Here is a 23,204-nt window from a genome sequence, read left to right as displayed (position 1 = left end):
CTCTGTGAAAAAGTATTTCCTGACATTATTCCTGAGTCTGCCCCTGCAACCTCAATCCATGCCCTCTAGTTCTACCACTTTCCTGTCTCTGGAAAAGGTTTGTTGGAAGATTAATACCTTTCAAATGTTTAAACATCTGTATCATATCACCCCCGTCTCTCCTGTCCTCCAAGGTATACATGTTCAGGTCCTCAAGACTCTCCTTATACGTTTTGTGGCACAAACCCTATACCATTTTTACCACTTTTCTCTGAACCGCTTCAAGCTTTTTTACGTCCTTAGCAAGATACGGCCTCCAAAACTGAACACAATACACCAAATGGGGCTTCACCAACAACTCCTTTCTTCTGCTGGTTATACCTTCTCTATGTAGCCTAGAATCCTTCTGGCCCTATTACATTGTTTCATCACCTTCAGGCACAGGCAGCTCCTTGTGACCCTGGGCAAGTCACTTAACCCTCCATTGCCCCATGTAAGCCGCATTTAGCCTGCCATGAGTGGGAAAGCACAGGGTACAAATGTAACAAAAATAAAATAGATACTATTGGAGATTCTACATGGAATGTTGCTACTACTGGAGATTCTACATGGAATGTTGCTACTATTGGAGATTCTACATGGAATGTTGCTATTCCACTAGCAACATTCCATGTAGAAGGCTGCGCAGGCTTCTGTTTCTGTGAGTCTGACGTCCTGCACGTACGTGCAGGACGTCAGACTCACAGAAGCAGAAGCCTGCGCGGCCACATTGGTGATCTGCAAGGGCCGACTTCTACATGGACTGTTGCTAGTGGAATAGCAACATTCCATGTAGAATCTCAAATAGTAGCAACAGTGGAGGAGTGGCCTAGTGGTTAGGGTGGTGGACTTTGGTCCTGGGGAACTGAGTTGGATTCCCACTTCAGGCACAGGCAGCTCCTTGTGACTCTGGGCAGGTCACTTAACCCTCCATTGCCCCATGTAAGCCGCATTGAGCCTGCCATGAGTGGGAAAGCGCGGGGTACAAATGTAACAACAACAACAACCTTGAGATCCTCAGACACATCACCCCAAGGTCCCTCTCCTGAGCTGTGCTTATCAATCTCTCTCCTCCTCTCTGGTACATCTCCTTTGGATTTCTGACTTATGTGTAAATAAATAATTTAATTCAATTTTGTTCTTAAGATAGTCAGCAAAGCAGCTTATTTGGACTTTGGTAACTGCTGGGGTTCATGCTCTAGGCCAAAATCCATTCCCACTCAGCCCACTGTTCCCAACAAGTAATCCTGAAGCAGCACCCATAACTCCGAGAGGTGGGTGGGTGGAGGGGGGGGGGTCTCCTTACTAGATTATTGGCTGGCTCTGAAACTGCTGCGGAGACATCAGATGAGGCCCCATAAATCAACAAATGCTGCTCTGTCCTGCCATCCGGGGCCCTCCCACCTCTGCTATGGAAAGCATTTCACACAGAAAAACACCTTTCCTCTCTCTAGGTTTATCCCGCCCCGTTAAATACTTTGCCTGCTTTCATGTCTGCTGGGTGTCACCCACAGCAACCTAGCAAATGCTTTGCTGTTCTGCCCCTCCTGATTCTACTCCAAGCCTGGCAAAAACCCAGACACTACAACCTCTCTGCAACCTGCCCAAGGTGGAAAATGTCTTGCAGGAATGATAGAATATGAGCAGCCTCCCGCAGAGGAATTAGGTCTGGAAAGTCTGTCAGCAAAAGCTGCAATGTTGCTCAGTGTCTTTGCTCTTTTGACTCACGTGGAGGGGCGTTTATCTCCGAGAACGGGTCCGTGAAGGGGCGGACCGAACCGTATTTTAAAAAAAAAATAGACGTCCATGTTTTATTCGACAATTTGTGAGCTGGGCGGTTTTGTTTTTCAGCGATAATGGAAAATGAAAGCGCCCAGCTCAAAAACGAATAAATCCAAGGCATTTGTTCGTGGGAGGGGCCAGGATTCGTAGTGCACTGGTCCCCCTCACATGCCAGGACACCAACCGGGCACCCTAGGGGGCACTTTTACAAAAACAAAAAAAAAAAGGTAAAAGAGCTCCCAGGTGCATAGCACCCTTCCCTTGTGTGTTGAGCCCCCCAAATCCCCCTCAAAACCCACTGCCCACAAGTCTACACCATTACTATAGCCGTAAGGGGTGAAGGGGGGCACCTACATGTGGGTACAGTGGGTTTGGGGGGGCTGGACGAGTAAGCATTAAGCAGCACAATTGTAACAGGTAGGGGGGGTGGGCCTGGATCCACCTGCCTGAAGTCCACTGCACCCTCTAACAGCTGCTCCAGGGACCTGCATACTGCTGCCAGGGAGGTGGGTATGACATTTGAGGGTGAAAATAAAAAGTTGTGAAACATCATTTTTTGTGGTGAGAGGGGGTTAGTGACCACTGGGGGAGTCAGCGGAGGTCATCCCCGATTCCCTCTGGTGGTAATCTGGTCATTTAGGGCACTTTTTGGGGCCTTATTCGTGAAAAAACAGGGTCCAGGAAAAGTGCCCTAAATTCTAGCTACAAACGCATACTTTTTTTCCATTATCGGCGAAAGGCGCCCATCTCTGTTCGGGTGATAACCATGCCCCAGTCCCGCCTTCACCACGCCTCCGACACGCCCCCGTCAACTTTGTACGCTTCCGCGATGGAGTGCAGTTGAAAACGTCCAAGTTCGGCTTTCGATTATACCGCGTTATTTGTTTTTGTGAGATAAACGTCCATCTCCTGATTTAGGTCGGAACTTGGGCGTTTTTCTCGTTCGATTATAAGCAGGATAGGCATCTTGTGGGCACCTCAATCAGAGGGGTCCAAGGGCCAGTAAAGGGAATGGGCCTTTGTGTGTTTTTGCAACTACATTCAAAGCAGTTTACATAGTCTATATAGAGGTACTTATTTGTACCTGGGGCAACGGAGGGTTAAGTGACTTGCCCAGTCACAAGGAGCTGAAGTGGGAATTGAACCCAGTTCCCCAGAGTCAAAGTCCACTGCACTAAAACTAGGCTATTCCTCCACTAGCAACATTCCCTGTAGAATCTCTAATAGTAGCAACATTCCATGTAGAATCTGAAATAGTAGCAACAGAATCTCAAATAATAGCAACATTCCACGTAGAATCTCAAATAGTAGCAACATTCCACGTAGAATCTCAAATAGTAGCAACAGAATCTCAAATAGTAGCAACATTCCACGTAGAATCTCAAATAATAGCAACATTCCACATAGAATCTCAAATAGTAGCAACAGAATCTCAAATAGTAGCAACAGAATCTCAAATAGTAGCAACATTCCACGTAGAATCTCAAATAGTAGCAACAGAATCTCAAATAGTAGCAACATTCCATGTAGAATCTCAAATAGGGAAAGGGAAATGGGACTTGATATACCGCTTTTCTGAGGTTTTTGCAACTACATTCAAAGTGGTTTACATATATTCAGGTACTTATTTTGTACCAGGGGCAATGGAGGGTTAAGTGACTTGCCCAGAGTCACAAGGAGCTGCAGTGGGAATCGAACTCAGTTCCCCAGGATCAAAGTCCACTGCACTAACCACTAGGTTGAGCCTACTTTAGATCCTTAACCCTAACTTCTACCTCTATAATAGACTAAGGATTAAAGAAACAAGGTGGGGGGTAAAGAAAACAGGAAAGCTGGTAGAAGAGGGTGGTGAGCCACCACCACCACTGTATTCCACTGAAGGGCTGTCACCCCAAACCCCAGCTTAAAACGAACTAGCCGAAATGCTGCATATGAAAGCCCACAGTATCTCAGATTCCTGTCTTCCCCCTCCAGCCAGTAACGCTGAAGCAGGTTCCAATAATAAAGGATCTCGTTACCTGTAAATTAACTTGGGCTCTCGGCCAAACTGAACATTCCCAGTCAAAGAGTCACAAATGAGATTAAAGTGAGCCGGCTATGAAGATAAATCAGTATTCCAAATCCGATTCTGCATTTACTTATCAAGTCATATGGACCTTCTTGGTCATGGCTGAATACTGCAGCATACTTTCTATCAGAAAGGCAACTACCTTTGCAAGCGTTACCTTTCTAGTGGCACTTGACTACTGCTGAAGAACTGAGCCTTAAGAGGAGACTCCCCAGCCCTCAGCTAGCAAAGGGATTGGATTTTCAGTAGTAGCTCAAGGCAGGTCACAGTCACATACAGTAAGTATTCCCCTCTCCCCAGACAACTCACAATTTAAATCGGAACTTGAGGCAGTGCAAGGGTTAACTGACTTGCCCAAGGCCACAAAAAACATCAGTGGGATCAGAACCCTGCCTCCCCTGGTTCTCCATCTACTGCTCTCACCTTCAGTTATTCCTGAGATGGGGAGAAAGGAATCCACGACCTCAAAACACAGGAAAACTGACCAACTATCTGATCCTGCAAACTATCCTCAATGTGCTTTGTGGCATCTACTGAACCAGAGAGTCCTTGGGTGTTCCATTTCATCACCCTTTCTACAATATCCCCCTACAAGGCTGGACCCACTTCAGCAGTGGCAGCAACTGAAGGAATCACATCCATATTTGACTTTGGGACTTCTCAGCAGAGGGTGTTGCAAGACCTCAAGCACTGGTGTGAAGGTCACCACCGAGGTGCCCTTGCCCAGGTTCTCCAGTTCCGCACACAACACTACACCACTGACTCTCTTCCCCCTCTCCAGCCCATGGCAGCAATGGAAAACAGTTAGTACAGAGCCTTCGGCAGGTGCGTTATCAGAAGTCCCTCCTCTTCCTCTGCAAAGCTGAATGATACGTTGAAACCCTGTGCTCAGTGTGCGGCGACAGCTAAGAAAGCAACCAGAATGTTAGGTATTATTAGGAAAAGAATGGAAAACAAAAATGACGATGTTATAATGCCTTTGTATTGCTCCATGTCTATCATATCTCCCGTCTTTCTTCCAAAGTATACATATTTGTTTTTGAGAACCAACTGTTCCTATGCAACTTATAATGAAGACCACTAACTATTTTAGTAGCCACCCTCTGGACCGACTTCACTCTACTTAAGTACATAAGTATTGCCATACTGGGAAAGACCAAAGGTCCATCAAGCCCAGCATCCTGTTTCCAACAGTGGCCAATCCAGGTCACAAATACCTGGCAAGATCCCATTTTATTAAATTTGACATACCGCCTCTCAGAGAAAATAGCGAGACAGTTTACAAGAAAACCAAGGGTGTGGCCTCCAGAATTGCACACAGTACTCTTGAATGAGTCTTGAATGAGACCTTAATGAGACCTATCTCCTGTTGGTCATTCCTTGTTTATGTATCCAATCATCTTTCTGGGCTTTGCTGTCGCCTTTTCTACATGTTTCATCTTAAGATCATAAGATATGATCACTCTTCAGGTCATGCCCTTGTTTCAAGCACAAAAGTACTTCATCCCCTATTGCTTCGTTCATTCCCCTTGATGGCAATGTAAAAATCACTCAAAGCATGGTACAAAGTTCAACAAGGTCTGCCAAATAGCACAGTCTTTTGTTATGCAGGACTCGAAAAAGCTTCAGACTTTATCAGACAATCCATTTGTAGCCAGTGGAAAAATTTCAAGATCAGTAAGATGTAATCACATGATGTTTCCCTGTCAACAGTCTCGCCGCCATCAGTGAAGACATCTTAAATATTTTTGGAAGTCTTGTTACCTTGGTGCATGCCTTGATTTCCAGTAGGCTGGATCGTTAATTAAAGCATGCACTAAGGGAACAAAATCATCCTTAGCAAATTCTTATCACGAGAGAAACATGCCTAGACCACTATAGAAATCTGCTTATCCAAACAGAAAGTAGAATGCAAGTAAACCTCCAAAACAGACATAAGCTAAAACCCTGAAGTCCCAACTTTCCAGGAAAATCAGATATACTCAGATTTCTCAGGGTTCAAAATGAGTCTATAATTCATATAACCATTTACCCATCCCTTCCAGATAAATTAATATCTTGACAGACATTAGGAAAAAGATATTAAGGCTGAGTGGTGTGTGTGTGTGTCTGTGGAATGGTTGGAAATATTGTAGCATTTGAATAATTGAGAGATGAAAAGAGGGAAGATGGCCTAGTGGGTGTCAGGGACCCGGAGGGTGTCATAGCTGTAGAAGGGTGTCCTGTAAGGGAGATGATGTGCAGATGACTGAAGGGAAAAGGGCATTAAGGGTTGGAGAATGGGAGGGGGAGAAGGGAGGGTTGTAAGGTCAGGGGAAAGGGGTACATAGGAGAGGGATTTATGCCTTGTAGCCCAACAGGCAAAGGTAATGGAAAATGGAAGGGTATAGACTGAGGATTGTGTCCCTGAACGTTAAGGGCTTGAATTTATCTTTCGAGAGAGGGTCACTGAGAAGCTAAGCATCTTCCAAGTGTCAATCTGTTCGGTTCAAATGCTAGTAACTTCTTTGACCACATTTTTCAACTGCTTATTGAAAGGGGAGGTTCTGGAAGAGTTTATGTTGACAGTAATTATTACAGTGATCATAAGGAAGGGAGGTGATCCCTGGTAAATCCAGATTTGAAGATTGTGGCCAAAATACTGACCTTACACTTGAAAAAGGGCGCAGGGGTAGGAGGTTTCGCTTGTCTTGATGGCAATAGATGCCGAAAAGGAGTTGACAGGGTAGAGTGGTCTTTATGAACTGCAACCCTGAGGAATATTCGATTTGGACCCAAATTCTTATTCTATTCAGAGCCTAAAGCTAGAGTCCAGGTCAATGAGCAGTACTTTACATTTTTCCCCTTGAAATGTGGTACAAGGCAAAGGTTGGCCTCTCTCACCTCTGCTATTTTCACTAATGGCTGAACCACCCAGTGTGAATTCATGATAAAGCACAGGTGATGAGTAGTGGGGAAGGTAGAATACAAGATCCCTCTTTTTGCAGATGACATTATGTTGACTATGGGCAGTTGACGTCAATCCCCGAGTGGCATCACAGTTGCTTTTCAGGGCTGAAGGTTAATCTCACCAAAATAGAACACTGGAGAGCGAGACGATGAGAGGTATTGGTTTCCTTCCCCTTTAGGGAGGCTGATTAAATATCTGAGGGTGTGTGTACCGGAGGATGTAGAGTGGATGTACGAGTTAAACTATACTCCACTGTTCAAATTAGTAGCAGCAGAATCTGAAAAATGGAAGTGGCTTCGTCGTTGTTGGGCAGGGAGGATTGCATGTTTGAAAATGATGTTTCTACTTAAATTTATTTTTAATCTCTGCTAGAACCTCCCCTAGGCAATAACAGATAAGGAGCTGAGAAATATGACTAGGAAGCTGTTTACCCATGCATGGAGGAAGAGGTCACCTATTGCTCATAGAATTTGCTCATAAAATTCCACTTGTGAAATCAAGAGAAAAGTGATACGGGGGTACCTGATTTGGTGAGATACTATTGACCCGCCTAGTTCACAGCTTTGCTGGAGTGGAGGAGAGCACGCCAAAAATAGTGGATATTAATGGAGCAAGTTATAATGAGACACTGCGCACAAGGTTAAGCTAAGCTCACCAGTCTGTTTGGATGAAAGTTATATAGGGGGTAATGGAAGGAGGGGAACACTCATGTGCTTGGCCAACCTAGAGGTACTTCCTTTACTGGCCCAAGCATTAGAAGGGGGAGAATAAGAGGGTGGAAGGAGTTGGGAATTACTACAATGGGACACCTGTATGATGGGTGGAGGGGGTTAAAATTATTTAATGGTGTGCAGGAGGGTTATCAGGAGGCAAAGGAAGAATTATTTTTATATTTACAATTCAGGCATAGAGAGGATCTCGAAAAAGAGCTAACCCCCAGTAGTACAGGTATTAAAAGAGGCAGCAATACAGAGATTAGATCCCAGATTATATAAAGTAATGGACTGGGGGATGACCCATAAACCCAAGTATCTTGTATGGTGGGAGCAGGATTTAGGGAAGGAGATGGCTTCCAACACATGACCAGCTATTTTCCAACTTACTCATAAGCCTGTAGTATATGCAAACCTGGTGGAAAATGACTTAAAAAGTTTTGTACCATTGGTATCTCATACCACAGAGACTCGGTAAGATGCTGAAGACGGTACTGGATCACTGCTGGACGGGGTGTGGGCACATGGGTACGTTTATACACATGGGGGATGTGACAGCTGGATCAGACATATTGGAGACAGTGTGCTAAAATGCTGTATGACATCCTGGGCGTTACAATTGGACCTGAACCAACAGTACAAGCTATGCCCATCGACAATGGATCAAGATCAGCAGCACAACCTTAAGTATAACTCAGGTGAAATTACTGATTAATTACATTTCCTTTGTATAATATTTCCACATCTTCTCTGTTTCCTGAGACGTGGGCTAAATAATTTCCTGAAAGTACTGTATTGTGCTATTTTCAAAACTTTCAATAAAAAGATCAGCAGTGTTATCCAATGACAGCGATTGATGCGATGCGCTGCGAGTTGGCTAAAGCTTGCAGAACACTGCACACAGCGGGGTGAACGACTCTGCAAAAAGAGCCCAATATCGGCCGGCAGTGCTTTGACTGCTGGTGTTAAACCTGGGTACTCAATGCCAAGCCATGTCCAGCGATTAGCGTCGAATATCCAGTACTTTTTTGGTCATGAAACACTTACTAGGTTAAGCTTATACTGAGCGGCTGACCGGTTAAAGACACGTCCTGTTATTTATATGGTCTGATTTAACCGCTAATCTTATCTGGTCTGGCGCTGAATATCCACACCTAACGGTAAGTACATAAGTATTGCCATACTGGGACAGACCAAAGGTCCATCAAGCCCAGCATCCTGTTTCCAACAGTGGCCAATCCAGGTCACAAGTACCTGGCAGAAACCCAAATAGTAGAAACATTCCATGTAGAACCCCAAAGAGTAGCAAGATTCTAGAATTCTAAAGAATAACAAGATTCCATGCAGAATTTCAAAGTGTAGCAACATTCCATGTAGAACCCAAAGAGTAGCAGGATTCCATTCAGAATCCCAAGTACATAAGTGTTGCCAAACTGGGACAGACCGAAGGTCCATCAAGCCCAGCATCCTGTTTCCAACAGTGGTCAATCCAGGTCACATTACCTGGCAAGATCCCAAATAGTGGAAACATTCCATGTAGAACCCCAAAGAATAGCAAGATTCTAGAATTCTAAAGAATAACAAGATTCCATGCAGAATTTCAAAGTGTAGCAACGTTCCATGTAGAACCCAAAGAGTAGCAGGATTCCATTCAGAATCCCAAGTACATAAGTGTTGCCAAACTGGGACAGACCGAAGGTCCATCAAGCCCAGCATCCTGTTTCCAACAGTGGTCAATCCAGGTCACATTACCTGGCAAGATCCCAAATAGTGGAAACATTCCATGTAGAACCCCAAAGAGTAGCAAGATTCCATTCAGAATGCCAAGTACATAAGTATTGCCACACTGGGACAGACCAAAGGTCCATCAAGCCCAGCATCCTGTTTCCAACAGTGGCCAATCCAGGTCACAAATACCCGGCAAGATCCCAAAAATGTAAGAAACACTTTATACTGCTGGAGTCACGTGATTTAGCCGGTTTCTGCTGCTTAATATTTGCAGTAAATGAAAAAACAAAACGATATTTAAGCGGTCAGCAGCTGTTTCTGACTGGCTAAACAGCACTGAATATCGGGGAGGGGGGTGGTTACTTCCTAAATAAGCTAATGGCTTCGAGGAGTGGCAGACTGGAGAAACCTGAGAGAAGTTAGGCACCTTTTGAGGGGTGGGTCCTAACAAACCAGTCCCAGAATTGCTTATCTTGCATTGTTATGTATGGTCTGCTGTATTTTATCTGTTCACTTTCTAAACCGCAGTTTTTTTGAGGCGGGGAGAAGGAGAGGCTGCAGAGCTGGCTGGAGAGTTAGGCATTCTGGTAGGGGGCTGGAATTAGGGGAGAAGAGATGGAGTGCAGACGAAAGGGACTCCAGAGAGGGGATAGTTCTGACATTGACTCAAAGAACTTGAGTTTGTTCAATATTCAAAAGGTTTTGTTTATTGTACTAGGAAATGTTGCAAAATTAAAATGCCAAAGAAGGTATTAAATCATAGTGGGGAAAGTACTGAACTTTGGGGAAGGCATAAAGATGCACAAAACAGGGGTACCAACACCAAAGGACAGGACATAACCCCTTTGGCTTTCCCCTTCAGTAGCCAGAAATTTAAGGGGCTAGATACCCAATGATGATGTCAGAGGAAGGGGCAGAGCTCACCTACCCGATCTCACAGCTCCCGGCTCTGTTCAAAAACCTGCTCCCTTGGGATTATGGAGCCTAATGCATTAGTCAGGGCAGGATACAAGATACCATAGACAAGATTAGACAGTACATCCCAGAGAGGGCTGTCAGAAATCCCCAAAACATGGCAGAGCCAGAAGAACAGAAGAAGGCCACAACCCTTCAAGCAGCAAGGACACCTATACTCAAATATAAACATAACATTGCCATGCACTTTTTTTAGCATTAAATCATAGACCACTGTTTAAGCTTCATTAGGTTCCTCCTCACATTATATCTTCCAAGATGCCTACAATGTTGCAGATTTTGGTATCACCCCAAAAGAGGCAAAAACTTATCCAATAACCTTGTCACAATATCACTTTCAAAATGTTTTTTTTTTTGTTACATTTGTACCCTGCGCTTTCCCACTCAATGCGGCAGGCAATGGAGGGTTAAGTGACTTGCCCAGAGTCACAAGGAGCTGCCTGTGCCGGGAATTGAACTCAGTTCCTCAGGACCAAAGTCCACCACCCTAACCACTAGGCCACTCCTCCTGTTAAAAGAACCATACCAAAATCCGGTACCTGCAGTACAATATCAACAACATCCTTATCCTTTGAGTACGCTCACTCTATTTACAAAAAAAACATTTTGCCTCCCACCCAGTCAGTTACTTTGGGGCTATACCAACAGCTTTCCGGTTAATTTATAAGTTACCAATGCAGAACCATGTCAAAAACCTTGCTAAATCTATGTTCACCACATCCGGTGCTCTCACCCCCACCCCCCAAATCCATCTCTCTCGTCTCCTGGTCAAAAGCATTGATCAGATTTGTCTCACAAGACCCTGCCCCTAGTAAAATCATGCTGCCTCAGATCCTGTAATCCAATGCATTCCAGAAACTGCACTATTCTCTCTTCTAGTAGTTTCCATTCATTTACTGATGTCTATTTTTTTTCCTTATTATTATTTTCCTTGTCCCGTTATACTCCTTCTCTGCTCTGTCTCTCTTCCCTAGTTTATCTGGATTCTGCCAGTCCTATCTACAATTATGGTGTTCTTTTCACTGCATTTTATTAGTCTGTAAACCGATTTGCAGTAATTTTACTAAAAGCGGCATAGTAAGTATAAATTCATCACGTCAGACTAACTAGCCAGTAGTTCTCAACTTACTCCTTTCTTTTGCTTTCGTGGAATGAAACCACATTCATCTGTCTCACAAGAACATAAGCCCATACTAGGACAAGCAAATCTCCATCTAGCCCAGTATCCTGTTTCCAATAGTGGCCAACCCAGATCCAAGTATCTGGCAAGATCCCAGAACAGTAAAACAGATTTTATGCTGCTTATCCTAGAAACACTATAAAGGCTCACCCGAAGGGTGTTAAAAGCAGTAGCCTAAGTAGTTGAAGTGACTGAATGAGACTTCTCCATTCCATCCAATACGGATTAGCACCGTGTTCTTTATATTCTACCACTAGTGGATGCTGTGAGCATTATTGTTACACTAGTAAAACATGCCCGTTTCTTGCGGCAATGAAACGGGCGCTAGCACGGTTTCCTTCCGGACCTCCCTCCCACCTCCCTCCCTACTCACCCCGTCGGCGTTCGTCCGCCATTGTTGCTGACCTCGGCACGCCACCTTTAATTTGCTGACGTTGCTCCGCCCTCGACGTCATCACGTTTGACGCGAGGGCGGGGCCCTAACACTGTGTTTTCGGTGGCTTCACCACCACGAAGGCTTCGAACCGGAAGGAAGTGCCCGGAGGACCTGACAGTGACGTCAGTGTCCTCAGAACGTTGAGGGTGAGTTTTATTATATAGGATTGGTAGATTATAGCCATATATAATTTTGACAGTTATCCTAGAAACAAGCAGTGGATTTTCCCAAGTCAATCTTAATAACGGCTTACAGACTTTTCTTCTAGGACATTATCCTAACCTCTTTTAAGCCCTGCTAAGCCAACTGTTTTTATCACATTTTAAGGCAACTAATTCCAGAGTTTAATTGCACGTTGAATGAAGAAATATTTTTTTCTGGTTTGTTTTAAATTTGCTACTTTGTAGTCCTATTATTTTTGGAAAGAGTAAACAAGCAATTCATGTCTACCCGTTCCACTCCACTCAGTATTTTATAGACCTCTATCGTATTTCCCCTCAGCCGTCTCTTCTCCAAGCTACTTTAGCCTTTCCTCACAGGGAAGTTGTCCCATTCCCTTTATCATTTTCATCGCCCTTCTCTGTGCCTTTTCTAACTCCACTATATCTTTTAGAGATGTGGTGACCACAATTGAACACAATATTTGAGGTACGGTCGCACCATGGAGTGATACAAAGGCATTTAATATTCTCAGTTTCTTCCTCGATTCCTTTCCAATCTTCTGGGACCACTCCCGACTCTTTTAACGAAGCACTGAAAAGATTAAGGAAGTTCTAATGACCCCACTGTCTGTTCTTTCAGTACTCCCAGGTATATCTCATCCATACCTATCGTTTTGTCTACTTTTAGCTTAGCTAACTCCTCATGAAGTTCTCTGAAAATCGGGGATTGTGTAAGCCCATGCTCCCAGTGGTCTAGTGGCTGAGAAAATTATAAAACGGGCCACAAAGCCTGCCAGCAGGCTGCTCCTTCTTCAACTCTGACCAGGCTATATGGGGCCCAGGGCAAGTGCCTTGGTCCTAACCCCAGCAAGTCCTGAATCTCTCCCTCTCCATGTAAGTCTCACCTCTCCTCCCGCCCCCAGGAGCAGTACATTTTCCTCCTACACCTCTGTCACCAGTCCAGCATCTCTCCTCCTGTCTATGCCCCACAGCCCAGTGTCTCTCCATTTCAAAGCGCCCTCCCCTTCCTGGTGGCACAGCCAAAGCAAATTTAAAAGTAAAGATGATCACAGAGCCTTCTCACTCCTGTGCAACTAAAGGCTGTGACATTCTGCCCCCTCTGGTGTACACTACTTGTTGTGATATGGGGGGTGGGATGACAAAGTCTTCAGAGCACAGGGATGTAAAGTCTTTGCAATTTGCTGTTGCTGAACCAGCAGGAAGGTGGGTTTGAAAGGGAGAGATGCAGGGCCACAGACAGGCTGGCAAGGAGGGAACCAAAAAACAGGGGAGAACCAGCAGCAAAATTGAGATGGGCTACAGCCTGTGTGGCCTTCTCTTTTCAAATGCCAGCTTGAAGGATTTGAGTGGGCACTGCCCCCACCCCCACTGATTAGAGAACCAGTGACTTGCTATTATCGGCTTTGGTCCTTCCCACAGTCTCTGCTGCTAATGACAGTGAAAGCAGGCCAGGCAGGTTCACCTGTTCAGGAAAAAAAAAGGATTAGAAAACTGTAGATTGAGGTTTTAAACTCTGAAAACTGTTCAAACACATTAGCCATCTTTATAACCTCTGGACATGAATGTCAAAATCTGCAGAACCCTGAAAAAGCCAGTCATGCTCAGAACTCCTGAGGTCTAGCATTGCTATATAGTAACATAGTAGATGACGGCAGAAAAAGACCTGCACGGTCCATCCAGTCTGCCCAAGAAGATAAATTCATATGTGCTACTTTTTTTATTTGTACTGTCCTCTTCAGTGCACAGACCGTATAAGTCTGGCCAGCCCTATCCCCGCCTTCCAACCACCAGCTCTGGCACAGACCGTATAAGTCTGCCCAGCACTATCCCTGCCACCCACCACCGGCTCTGGCACAGACCGTATGTCTGCCCAGCACTATCCCCGCCTCCCAACCACCAACCCCACCTCCCAACCACCAGCTCTGGCACAGACCGTATAAGCCTGCCCAGCACTATCCCCGCCGCCCAACCACCAGCCCCGGCACAGACCGTATAAGTCTGCCCAGCACTAGTCCCGCCTCCCAACCACCAGCCCCAGCACAGACGGTATAAGTCTGCCCAGCACTATCCCTGCCTCCCACCACCGGCTCTGGCACAGACGGTATAAGTCTGCCCAGCACTATCCCTGCCTCCCACCACCGGCTCTGGCACAGACCGTATAAGTCTGCCCAGCACTAGTCCCGCCTCCCAACCACCAGCCCCAGCACAGACCGTATAAGTCTACCCAGCACTAGCCCCGCCTCCCAACCACCAGCCCCAGCACAGACCGTATAAGTCTGCCCAGCACTATCCCCGCCTCCCAACCACCAACCCCGCCTCCCAACCACCAGCTCTGGCACAGACCGTATAAGTCTGCCCAGCACTATCCCCGCCGCCCAACCACCAGCCCCGGCACAGACCGTATAAGTCTGCCCAGCACTAGTCCCGCCTCCCAACCACCAGCTCTGCCACCCATTCTAGGCTAAGCTCCTGAGGATCCCTATATGATAGGGTCCCCCTAAGCACGCCAGCCTAGTTTGCCTGTAAAATGCCAATGATGCCACCATCTTACACTTTTTTCTTTCTTCCAGTCTTGGTCATGGTGACATTTAGGGCCGAGATCTGGTTTGTTTCAGTTTTGTCCTTTCAATTGCTATACTTTTGTACCATTATTTTGGCTGTGTCGTGCATCTCTAATAAGACAATATTGAAAGTTTAAAGCTAATTCTCCCTTTTAGTTTTAAAAATACTATTTAACTTTCTTCATCTTATTCTAAAGCAAAAATGAAGTCACTATCCCTCTTCCAGGCCTCTCCCCCTGGTTTTAAGGGCTCTCAATGTTATGTTTATGAAGTGGTGTGGCTATAAGACTGATGATCACTGGTCCCAACTCACAAGGCACAACCCCTTAATTAAAGGATAGGATCTTTTCACTGTTACATGAAGGGTGTAACCGAAGAGCTAAACTAGTATTACCGGTGGGCGTCCCATAGCAGGTCTTTGCCCTTCAGAACCAGGCCCCTGGGGAGTGGCAAAGAGCAGCAGCTCAGCCTGGCTGCCTTCTGCAGGCCCCGGCCCCTCTTCCACAGTGTCAGGGGTGGAGATGATGACAATCTGCTGCTCCACCAGGTTTAAGCTCCCGGCCTCCCACAGGGCCTCCAAGTCTCTGACAGAGTCACCAAAGTCGTGGATGGCTGCCATGTCCTGAGACATGATGTGCAGCTGCAGCTGCTGGTGGTCCTTGCAACCTGCAGGCTAGGGAACTGGCATTTATCAGAAAGTTTGCTTGGGGGTCAGGCGTTCAAAAGGGAAGCGTTTCATTGTTGTGATCTGTGGGACCCTTTTCCAGGGGGGCATTTCTCAAGTCTCTGATCCAGCCACATCCTAGATCTCAGTGATATTAATTAAGTCCTGGGTGATCACATATGAAGAAAAAAAAAAAAAAAAAAAAAGTAAAGGCTGTCTCGAGTCAGACCGAGTCTCTTTCGTAATGAATAACTCGATGGCAGTTCGTGCAGCAGCAGCTGCTCCTTTCCTGACCTTTGTTCTGCTGCAAAAAAATAAAATAAGGCAGAAAAGAAACGTTTCCAAAGAAAAGGCTGGTTTGCAAACGGTGCAACCTTAACATTCATGTGCTGCTAAGGTTAGAAAAGGCTCCGTCCACACTTTTTATACAAATAAAATCAGGAACTGTGGCCGCCCGTCCAAGGCCGTTCCCAGGAAGTCCTGAAGCACAAGGGACACAGCCCGATTCAATCCCATTCCTCTGCGCACCGGCTGCACAACCAACATGTCAAAGTCCCCCCACCCCTCCCCCTCAAAAAAAAAAAAACCCCCAAAAAAACTTTGCCAGCTCAGCGACAGTCCATGGCGGGGACGGACGCCCCGGTCCCCGCGCGCTCCGGGGCGGCCATTTCACCGCAAACACTAAGAAAAATGCAGCGTCGCGCGCGGTTCTTTCTTAAACCGGAACCGAAGCACCTCCCTCCCACCCCGGGGCTGTTCAAGCACTGAGATCCCTTCTTCAGTTCTGGAGCAGCAGCAGCGCCGGTTCCTAGCGGCCCCCGCTCTGGCTTTTGTTATTGTTTGGCTCTCTCAGCTGATCCGGGACAGGCAGGCTGCACAATTTGCGCGCCAAATCCTTTTTGCCGCGAAGCAGGCACGAGCGGACGATCCGCGCTGCCATTGGCTGCGAAGCCGCACAAGTGACAGCCGGTGACGGGCGGAAGCGGCCTTCCCATTGGTGGGCCGGGAAGCCACGAGGTTCGTCCACAGGCAGAGGCGAGGGAGGGGAGGACGCCGCCGGGTTTGACTGATAGCAGCTTCGTCCAATTGGGAGGCCGGGGCTGCCGGAGCGCCTCTTGTCATTGGGCGGCGGGGGGGGGTGAAGCGGCGCTGGAGGAGCTATGGCGGCCGGAGTGCGTGAGAGTGTGAGGGGCGCGAGGGCTTCTCGTGCGTGCGCCTCTGTTTGTACTAGTTCCTAGACAGCCCTAGTGTCACGTTCTGGTGGCGGAACCTCAGCCAGCCGGGTTTCTTTGGACATTGAATATGCATGAGATAAAGATGCGTCCTGTGGAAGCAGTGCATGCAAATCAATCTCTCATGAATATTCATTGCAGAGATCCAGAAAACATGAGCGACAAGGTCCCGTCAGGACAGGTTTGGGGACCGATGTGAATCAGTACATTGCAAGCCACTTTAAGCCTGCAAACATGTGGGGAAAATGTGGGATATAAATGTGCTAAAATAAATAAATAAATCTGCAATGGGCAATTATGGACGTCAAGGGTCACAACCCAGTCAGGCTTTCAAGATATACAAATGTTAATAATAATGTAAATCAATCTCATGCATCTCCATTGGGAAAAACCTGACTGGATTGTGGACCTGGTCACTCACCCTTGCCCTACAGTGTGAATTTTGGACTGCCCTCGCCTCTTAGGCATTAATGACCAGCAGCGCTGTGTGAATGACCCAGTTTCTAGGCAAATTTTTAGAACGTTCAGCCTCTGTCTGTGGAATTCAGTCACAACCAGAATTGCTACAAAGTTTCGCTCCCAAAATTAGGTCACATGGGCAGCTCAGTGACTGTCACTCAAAGGCTAGTACAGTGTGAACATGTTAGTTCAATATTATATATGTTGAGGCACAGGGGAAGAATTTAAGAGGAGTCCCCCACCCAGAGCTTCTAAGTTACCTACTTCCAAGAGGGATACGGATTAATAAGACAAAGTCAAAGTGGATTTAGTGATGGGAAATCTTGCCTCACCAATCTACTACATTGCTTTGAAGGGGGTGAACAAACGTGGATAAACGGGAGCCAGTTGATATTGTGTATCTGGACTTTCAGAAGACATTTGACAAAGTACCTCATGAAGAGGAAATTGGAGAGTCATAGGATAGGAGGTAGTATTCTATTATGGATTAAAAACTGGTTAAAAGATAGAAAACAGAGAGTAGGATTAAATGGTCGGTATTCTCAATGGAGAAGGGTAGTTAGTGGGGTTCCCCAGAGATCTGTGTTCAGACTGCTGCTTTTTAACATATTTATAAATGACCTAGAGTTGGAAGTAACTAGTGAGATAATTAAATTTGCTGATGACACAAAGTTATTCAAAGTCATTAAATCGCAGGAGGATTGTGAAAAATTACAAGAGGACCTTACGGAACTGGGCGTCTAAATGGCAGATGACATTTAATGTGAGCAAGTTCAAACTGATGCATGTGGGAAAGAAGATCCCAAATTATAGCTACATCCTGCAAGGTTCCACGTTAGGAATCACAGACCAAGAAAGGGATCTAGGTGTCGTCGTTGATGATACGTTGAAACCTTCTGCTCAGTGTGCTGCTGCGGCTAAGAAACCAAATAGAATGTTAGGTATTATTAGGAAAGGAAAGGAAAACAAAAATGAGGATGTTATAATGCCTTTGTACCGCTCCATGATGCAACCGCACCTTGAATATTGTGTTCAATTCTGGTCGCTGCATCTCAAAAAAAGATATAGTGGCATTAGAAAAGGTGCAGAGAAGGGCAACAAAAACGATAAAGGGGATGGGACGACTTCCCTATGAGGAAAGGCTAAAGTGGGTAGGGCTCTTCAGCTTGGAGAAAAGGCGGCTGAGGGGAGATATGATAGAGGTCTATAAAATAATGAGTGGAGTTGAACGGGTAGATGTGAAGCGTCTGTTCATGCTTTCCAAAAATACTAGGACTAGGGGGCATTTACAATATAGTAAGTTTAAAACGAATTGGAGAAAATTTTTCTTCACTTAACGTGTAATTAAACTCTGGAATTCGTTGCCAGAGAATGTGGTAATGCCGGTTAGATTAGCAGAGTTTTTAAAAAGTTTGGATGGCTTCCTAAAGGAAAAGTCCACAAACCGTTATTAAAATGGACTTGAGGAAAATCCACTATTTCTGGGATCTTGCCAGGTATTTGTGACCTGGATTGGCCACCATTGGAAACAGGATGCTGGGCTTGATGGACCATTGATGGACCATTGGTTGTCCCAGTATGGCAATACTTATGTACTTATATTTTAGGCCAGACCTGGATTTCTGCCAACCTCATCCAGATGCATTATAGGACCTGAAGCACTGAATTAACAGGTAGATTCAGGGACTATAAGTCATACTGCTTTGAGATGCAAGTCTAAAACCATGACTGGCTAACAAGTCTTCCTCTTGGAACTTGGCCAAGTTTTGCCAATCAAGTTGATCTTGTTGGGTGTTCTTTCAAAAGTGATATCTGGCTTTATGACCTTAGCTAAGTTAAATAAGCTCTGACATGTTACCCAAGGATCATCACCTACAAGGGGTATTAATACCCTGCCAAGACTCCTGCCATACCTGCCAACTTTTCAAAATTGGGGGTGCCAAACACAACATAAATTACCCCTCCCAGGATAAAATGAAGGCACTTGGTCAAGATTAGGCGTGCTCAGCCCCTCCTGCACCTAAACAGTTGGAATTTATGGTTTGGGTCAATTGACTGTGAGACAACCAGGAAAAAGAGGCTGATTAAAACAATTTCTCAGATGATACTGCAAGCTTGAGAGGCCATTAAAGCATATATAAATGGTTAATTTTAAGGGCAGAACTGTTTGACAGAACAGCTACTATACAAGCAGTAGAGAGCTCTGCATAACACTTATCTCACTCAAAAATGTATACCATGAGCAAAGATAATGCGACTTCCACAATATCTATGATTATACATTTCAAACTTAGTCTCTCTCTCACACACACAGAAGCATAGATTGGAAACACACTAAGTGAATGGCAATGTGCATTTCCTTGATAAGCTAAGTTGTCACAGACAAGGTCATTGCAAGGCTGGAGCCATTTTGGGAATTAAAATTTAAGACAGCTTATTGTTCAGTCCAGGGGCAGTGGGACATTGTTTTGGCTGAAGGGACCAAAACCAATCAATCTCCAGCCCAACTCCCAAGCTCTCTAGTTCCTGATACTATGTTGGGTAAAATATGGATGAGGCTAAGGTGCCTGAAGTCCAGTCCATTCTGCTGCCTTTGATTCAGTCACCCACCACTAACCATCTGGCTGGGTAATTCACGTAGATCCTAGTGAATCCAGAGCTGTTACCTAGAAAAGGGTTACTTGAGATGTTGGACCTGGTGATGTTACAAGTAATCTGCCACACAAACAAGGAAAATTCCCTACTGTGAAATCAGAAAAAAAGGAAGTAGGGAAGGGATGCAGACCAGCCAATAAATTGTCCATATGTATCTGGGTATTTAATAAATTTAGCTAAAATCAACCTCTGACAAACAATTTATTGGCTGGTCTGTGTACTTTGTTATGAGGAATCTACCTGAAAACAACAGACAATTCTGAACGTGAGAAATAGCCTCTAATTCCCTCTGTACAGCTCCATTCTTTCTTGATCATTGCTAAAAATTACTTGCATAGTATACCCTCCCTATCTTTCTTCCATAAGCCTTTGCCAAATTGTTGGTCTATCCAATTACAACTTTCTGAAATATCCTATCTAACAATTTGCACCGCCAACGTTCCACGTCTGGCTGCCTGGGTTCGTAACATCTCCTGACATCAGCCAGCCTCCAGCATTCCATTGCCCCTCACTGTCCCGCCCTTGCATCAAGACGTAATGACAGAGGGCGGAACAGTGAGAGGGAAGGGAACGCTGGAGGCGAGCTGACATCAGGAGGGATGTTGACCGGAACGGAAGCCAGCGCCAACCAGACAGAGAACGTTCAGGTACAAATCGAGGGGAGGGGAGGGCAGTAGAGGAGAGAATCGCAGGACAAAGATAGAAGGGCAGGGAACAGGAGAAATCGCTGGATATGGAGGGGAGGGCGAGGAGAGAAAAAAAAAAAAAAAAAAGAGCTTACATGACAGCCTTCCTAGGGCCAGTTTCATTGTTGAGGAAATGGGCATGGTCCCACTAGTAACACAATAAAGCTTATAAGAGAGACTTTGGGCTAGATTCTGCACGTGATGAAAATTCGGCACTCAACACTGTTCTATAAGGGTGCTCTTTATAGAATAGCAACAAGTAGCAAATTTTATTGATACCGAATTCAGCACTGAACTTTGCGTGCAAAGACCTGAACACCAGCTGAAAACTGGTGTAAATCCCAGCATGCAAACTCGGAACAGATCCCCGATATTTGGAAACACTGCACACATCTTTTGGGAACGCCCCTGATCCACCCATGCCCCTCCCATTACCAGACCCCCTTTTGAGCTGCATGCGATTCAATTTTATTACAGAATAGTGCATAGCCAGATTGGTACCCAAATTGTAATTAGTACTTGTTAGTTCCAATAATGAAATGCATTGGAGCCCATTAACTAATTATTTTTGGCACCGATCTGGGATCTGCACCCAATTTTGGGTAACCTTTATAGAAATCTTGGGAGTTATGCTCTTGAAGAAATAAAAACAGAGAAAACTAAATGCTTGCTTCCTTGATGTCCTTATCAAGTCAGTGATGAGGTGTGCAGCAGAATTCAGAGTCACTGAAATTTAGCTGTAATGTCTAGACCAGGCCTGAGGCCACTAGCTTATTCCCCATAGGCCACTTATAGGATTTAAACTGACCTACATGTACAAAATACTGTAATGCCATGACCATTCCGAAGTATATTAGACCACCACAGCTCTGGAACCTCTTACTGCACAGAATTATTATTACTGGGTACTGTGTATGCGCTGTTACATCTTTCAGCAACTTTGCTTTGAAAGGCAAAAATGTAAAATTCAGTTCTTTATTTGAACTACATAGCATGGAATTGTACTGAATCGAGTTCTTGCATTAAGCTGAACTGTCCACCCTGTGACGTGGTCCCTCAAGTATCAGAACTATTAGGAATGGCCCTAATAGTGCAGCGGGATGCGGACCAGGGAACCAGGTTCCATTCCCACTGCTGCCTAACGGTCGGCAGTGGGTTAAGATCCTGGGGACAAAATGAAAAAAAAAAAACAAAAAAAAAAGGACGTAAAAACCTCACGCTGCCGTAAGATGCAAGACAAAAAAGTGAGGAGAAACCAAGGAGGATACCAAAAAAAACTTTAATTGGGTTAAAAGTTTTTTTTTTGTATCCTCCTTGGTTTCTCCTCACTTTTTTGTCTTGCATTAAGATCCTGGGGAACCAGGTTCAATTCCTTCTGCAGCTCCATGTGACCCTGGGCAAGTCACTTAGCCCTCCATTGCCCCGGGTACAATATACTTAAATTTGTGTGCCCCATCAGGGACAGTGCAAGTACCTGAATAGTTATATATGTAAACCACCTTGATTTGTGCTTCAATAGAAGGTGGTGAGGCAGCTTGGGCAAAGAAGTCATATTAATTTTAACTTTTCAGTCCTGTAAAGTGGAGGAATGCCATCTGGGTTTAATTTGCTCAAGAAGTCTAGCTATTGCTAGACTAAGAGGTTAGAAAGGTCAGTGAGAAATGAAACTCTCTCTGTCCCTTTTTGAGAGAAGTAATTATTTACCACATCTGGATACCATTATGAGTAAGGCATACTGGACAGTTTCGCAGGCAGATTAAAGGATTAGGCTAATGCTGTTTAGAAGGAGATAAATATAGATAATTCTAGATGAGTTAGAATTTGTCTTATAAGGAATTCTGATTTCTGCTTATTTTAGAATATGTTTTATTCTGTGTAATTAATAAGTTCTATTTCTATGTAGAATATCTTTCAATTCAGTGTTACATCTTTGACTGACTTTTCAAGTGAAGCTTTGTCTGCCATCATCTGGTTTGAATTATCTACAGTCCTAGCTAGTTCTGTGTAGGAAGCTAATAGGTGAAAGAGGTCAGGGAAAGTCTTGATTAATTATAGGTAAGTGAAGGACTGGTTTTCTGAAAGTAATAATAAATGTATGTGTGCCATTGAGCAAGATTGGCCCCTTGACCCCTTAATGAATGCCAGAACCCAGTTAGTATGAAGTTGATTGGGAAACTGATTATGTGAATAATAATAAAATGCAAGAGATAGGTGCCCCATTGTCTAGTGTGAGAGGCCCCAGCTCATAGGTCAGTTTAGGAAATATCAAACCTATGTAACTGATATTTTTAAGTAATGTGTAAGTAATAATTAGTTCAAGGCAGGGTAATCAATCTATTATTTGCCATCTGGTGAGAAAGGGGGGCTAGAGAGGTGTAGGACCCTATATAACTGGGAGCAGAAGCAGCTTACGTTAGAAGAGAGACAACAGAAGAAGAGAAGGAGCTGAGACAGAAGCCACAAGACACAGAGAGCTGAGAAAGAGAAGAAGGAGCTGAGAAGAAGAGAAGAGAGACAACAGAAGAAGAGAAGGAGCTGAGACAGAAGCCACAAGACACAGAGAGCTGAGAAAGAGAAGAAGAGACCTAGTGCTGATGTCCTACTTTGTTTGCTGGCAAATAAAGAAGATTTCTCTCTCATTCTGGTGTGTGGTGTTTGACTCCTGAAGTACCACAGATTCTGCTAACAATAGTGGTAATTCCTGCAACAGTGGTATATCAAAAATTGATAGTCTTAGACGTAAGAAATACAAATAACCGAGCACCACAGTTCACCATTATTGAATTACAGTCTTTTTTTTAAATTACTGAATCTGTCATTTTCTTCCCCAAGTTCCTTCATCCTCATTCCTTTTACTTGTAAAATGCTAACAGAGAAGCTTACTCTATGGCTCTATGAACAGACCTTTCGGTGCA

The 23,204-nt window shown here is 44.9% G+C and overlaps 1 protein-coding gene across 1 annotated transcript in view; it reads right to left on the bottom strand.

The window, feature by feature from the left end:
• The window catches only part of E2F1 (E2F transcription factor 1), a 45,450-nt gene extending 29,677 nt beyond the window's left edge, over positions 1 to 15,773 (bottom strand). The window contains exon 1 of the mRNA XM_030212155.1: positions 14,988 to 15,773. Coding sequence (XP_030068015.1) covers positions 14,988 to 15,224 — 237 coding nt within the window. The 5' untranslated portion in view covers positions 15,225 to 15,773. The remainder of the gene's footprint in view (positions 1 to 14,987) is intronic.
• Between the last annotated feature and the right edge of the window lie 7,431 nt (positions 15,774 to 23,204).

The sequence above is a fragment of the Microcaecilia unicolor genome, chromosome 8, assembly GCF_901765095.1.
Source record: "Microcaecilia unicolor chromosome 8, aMicUni1.1, whole genome shotgun sequence".
Classification (NCBI taxonomy): domain Eukaryota; kingdom Metazoa; phylum Chordata; class Amphibia; order Gymnophiona; family Siphonopidae; genus Microcaecilia; species Microcaecilia unicolor.
The sequence above is the reverse complement of the archived record's forward strand: the minus strand, read 5'-3'. Positions and strand labels throughout refer to the sequence as shown.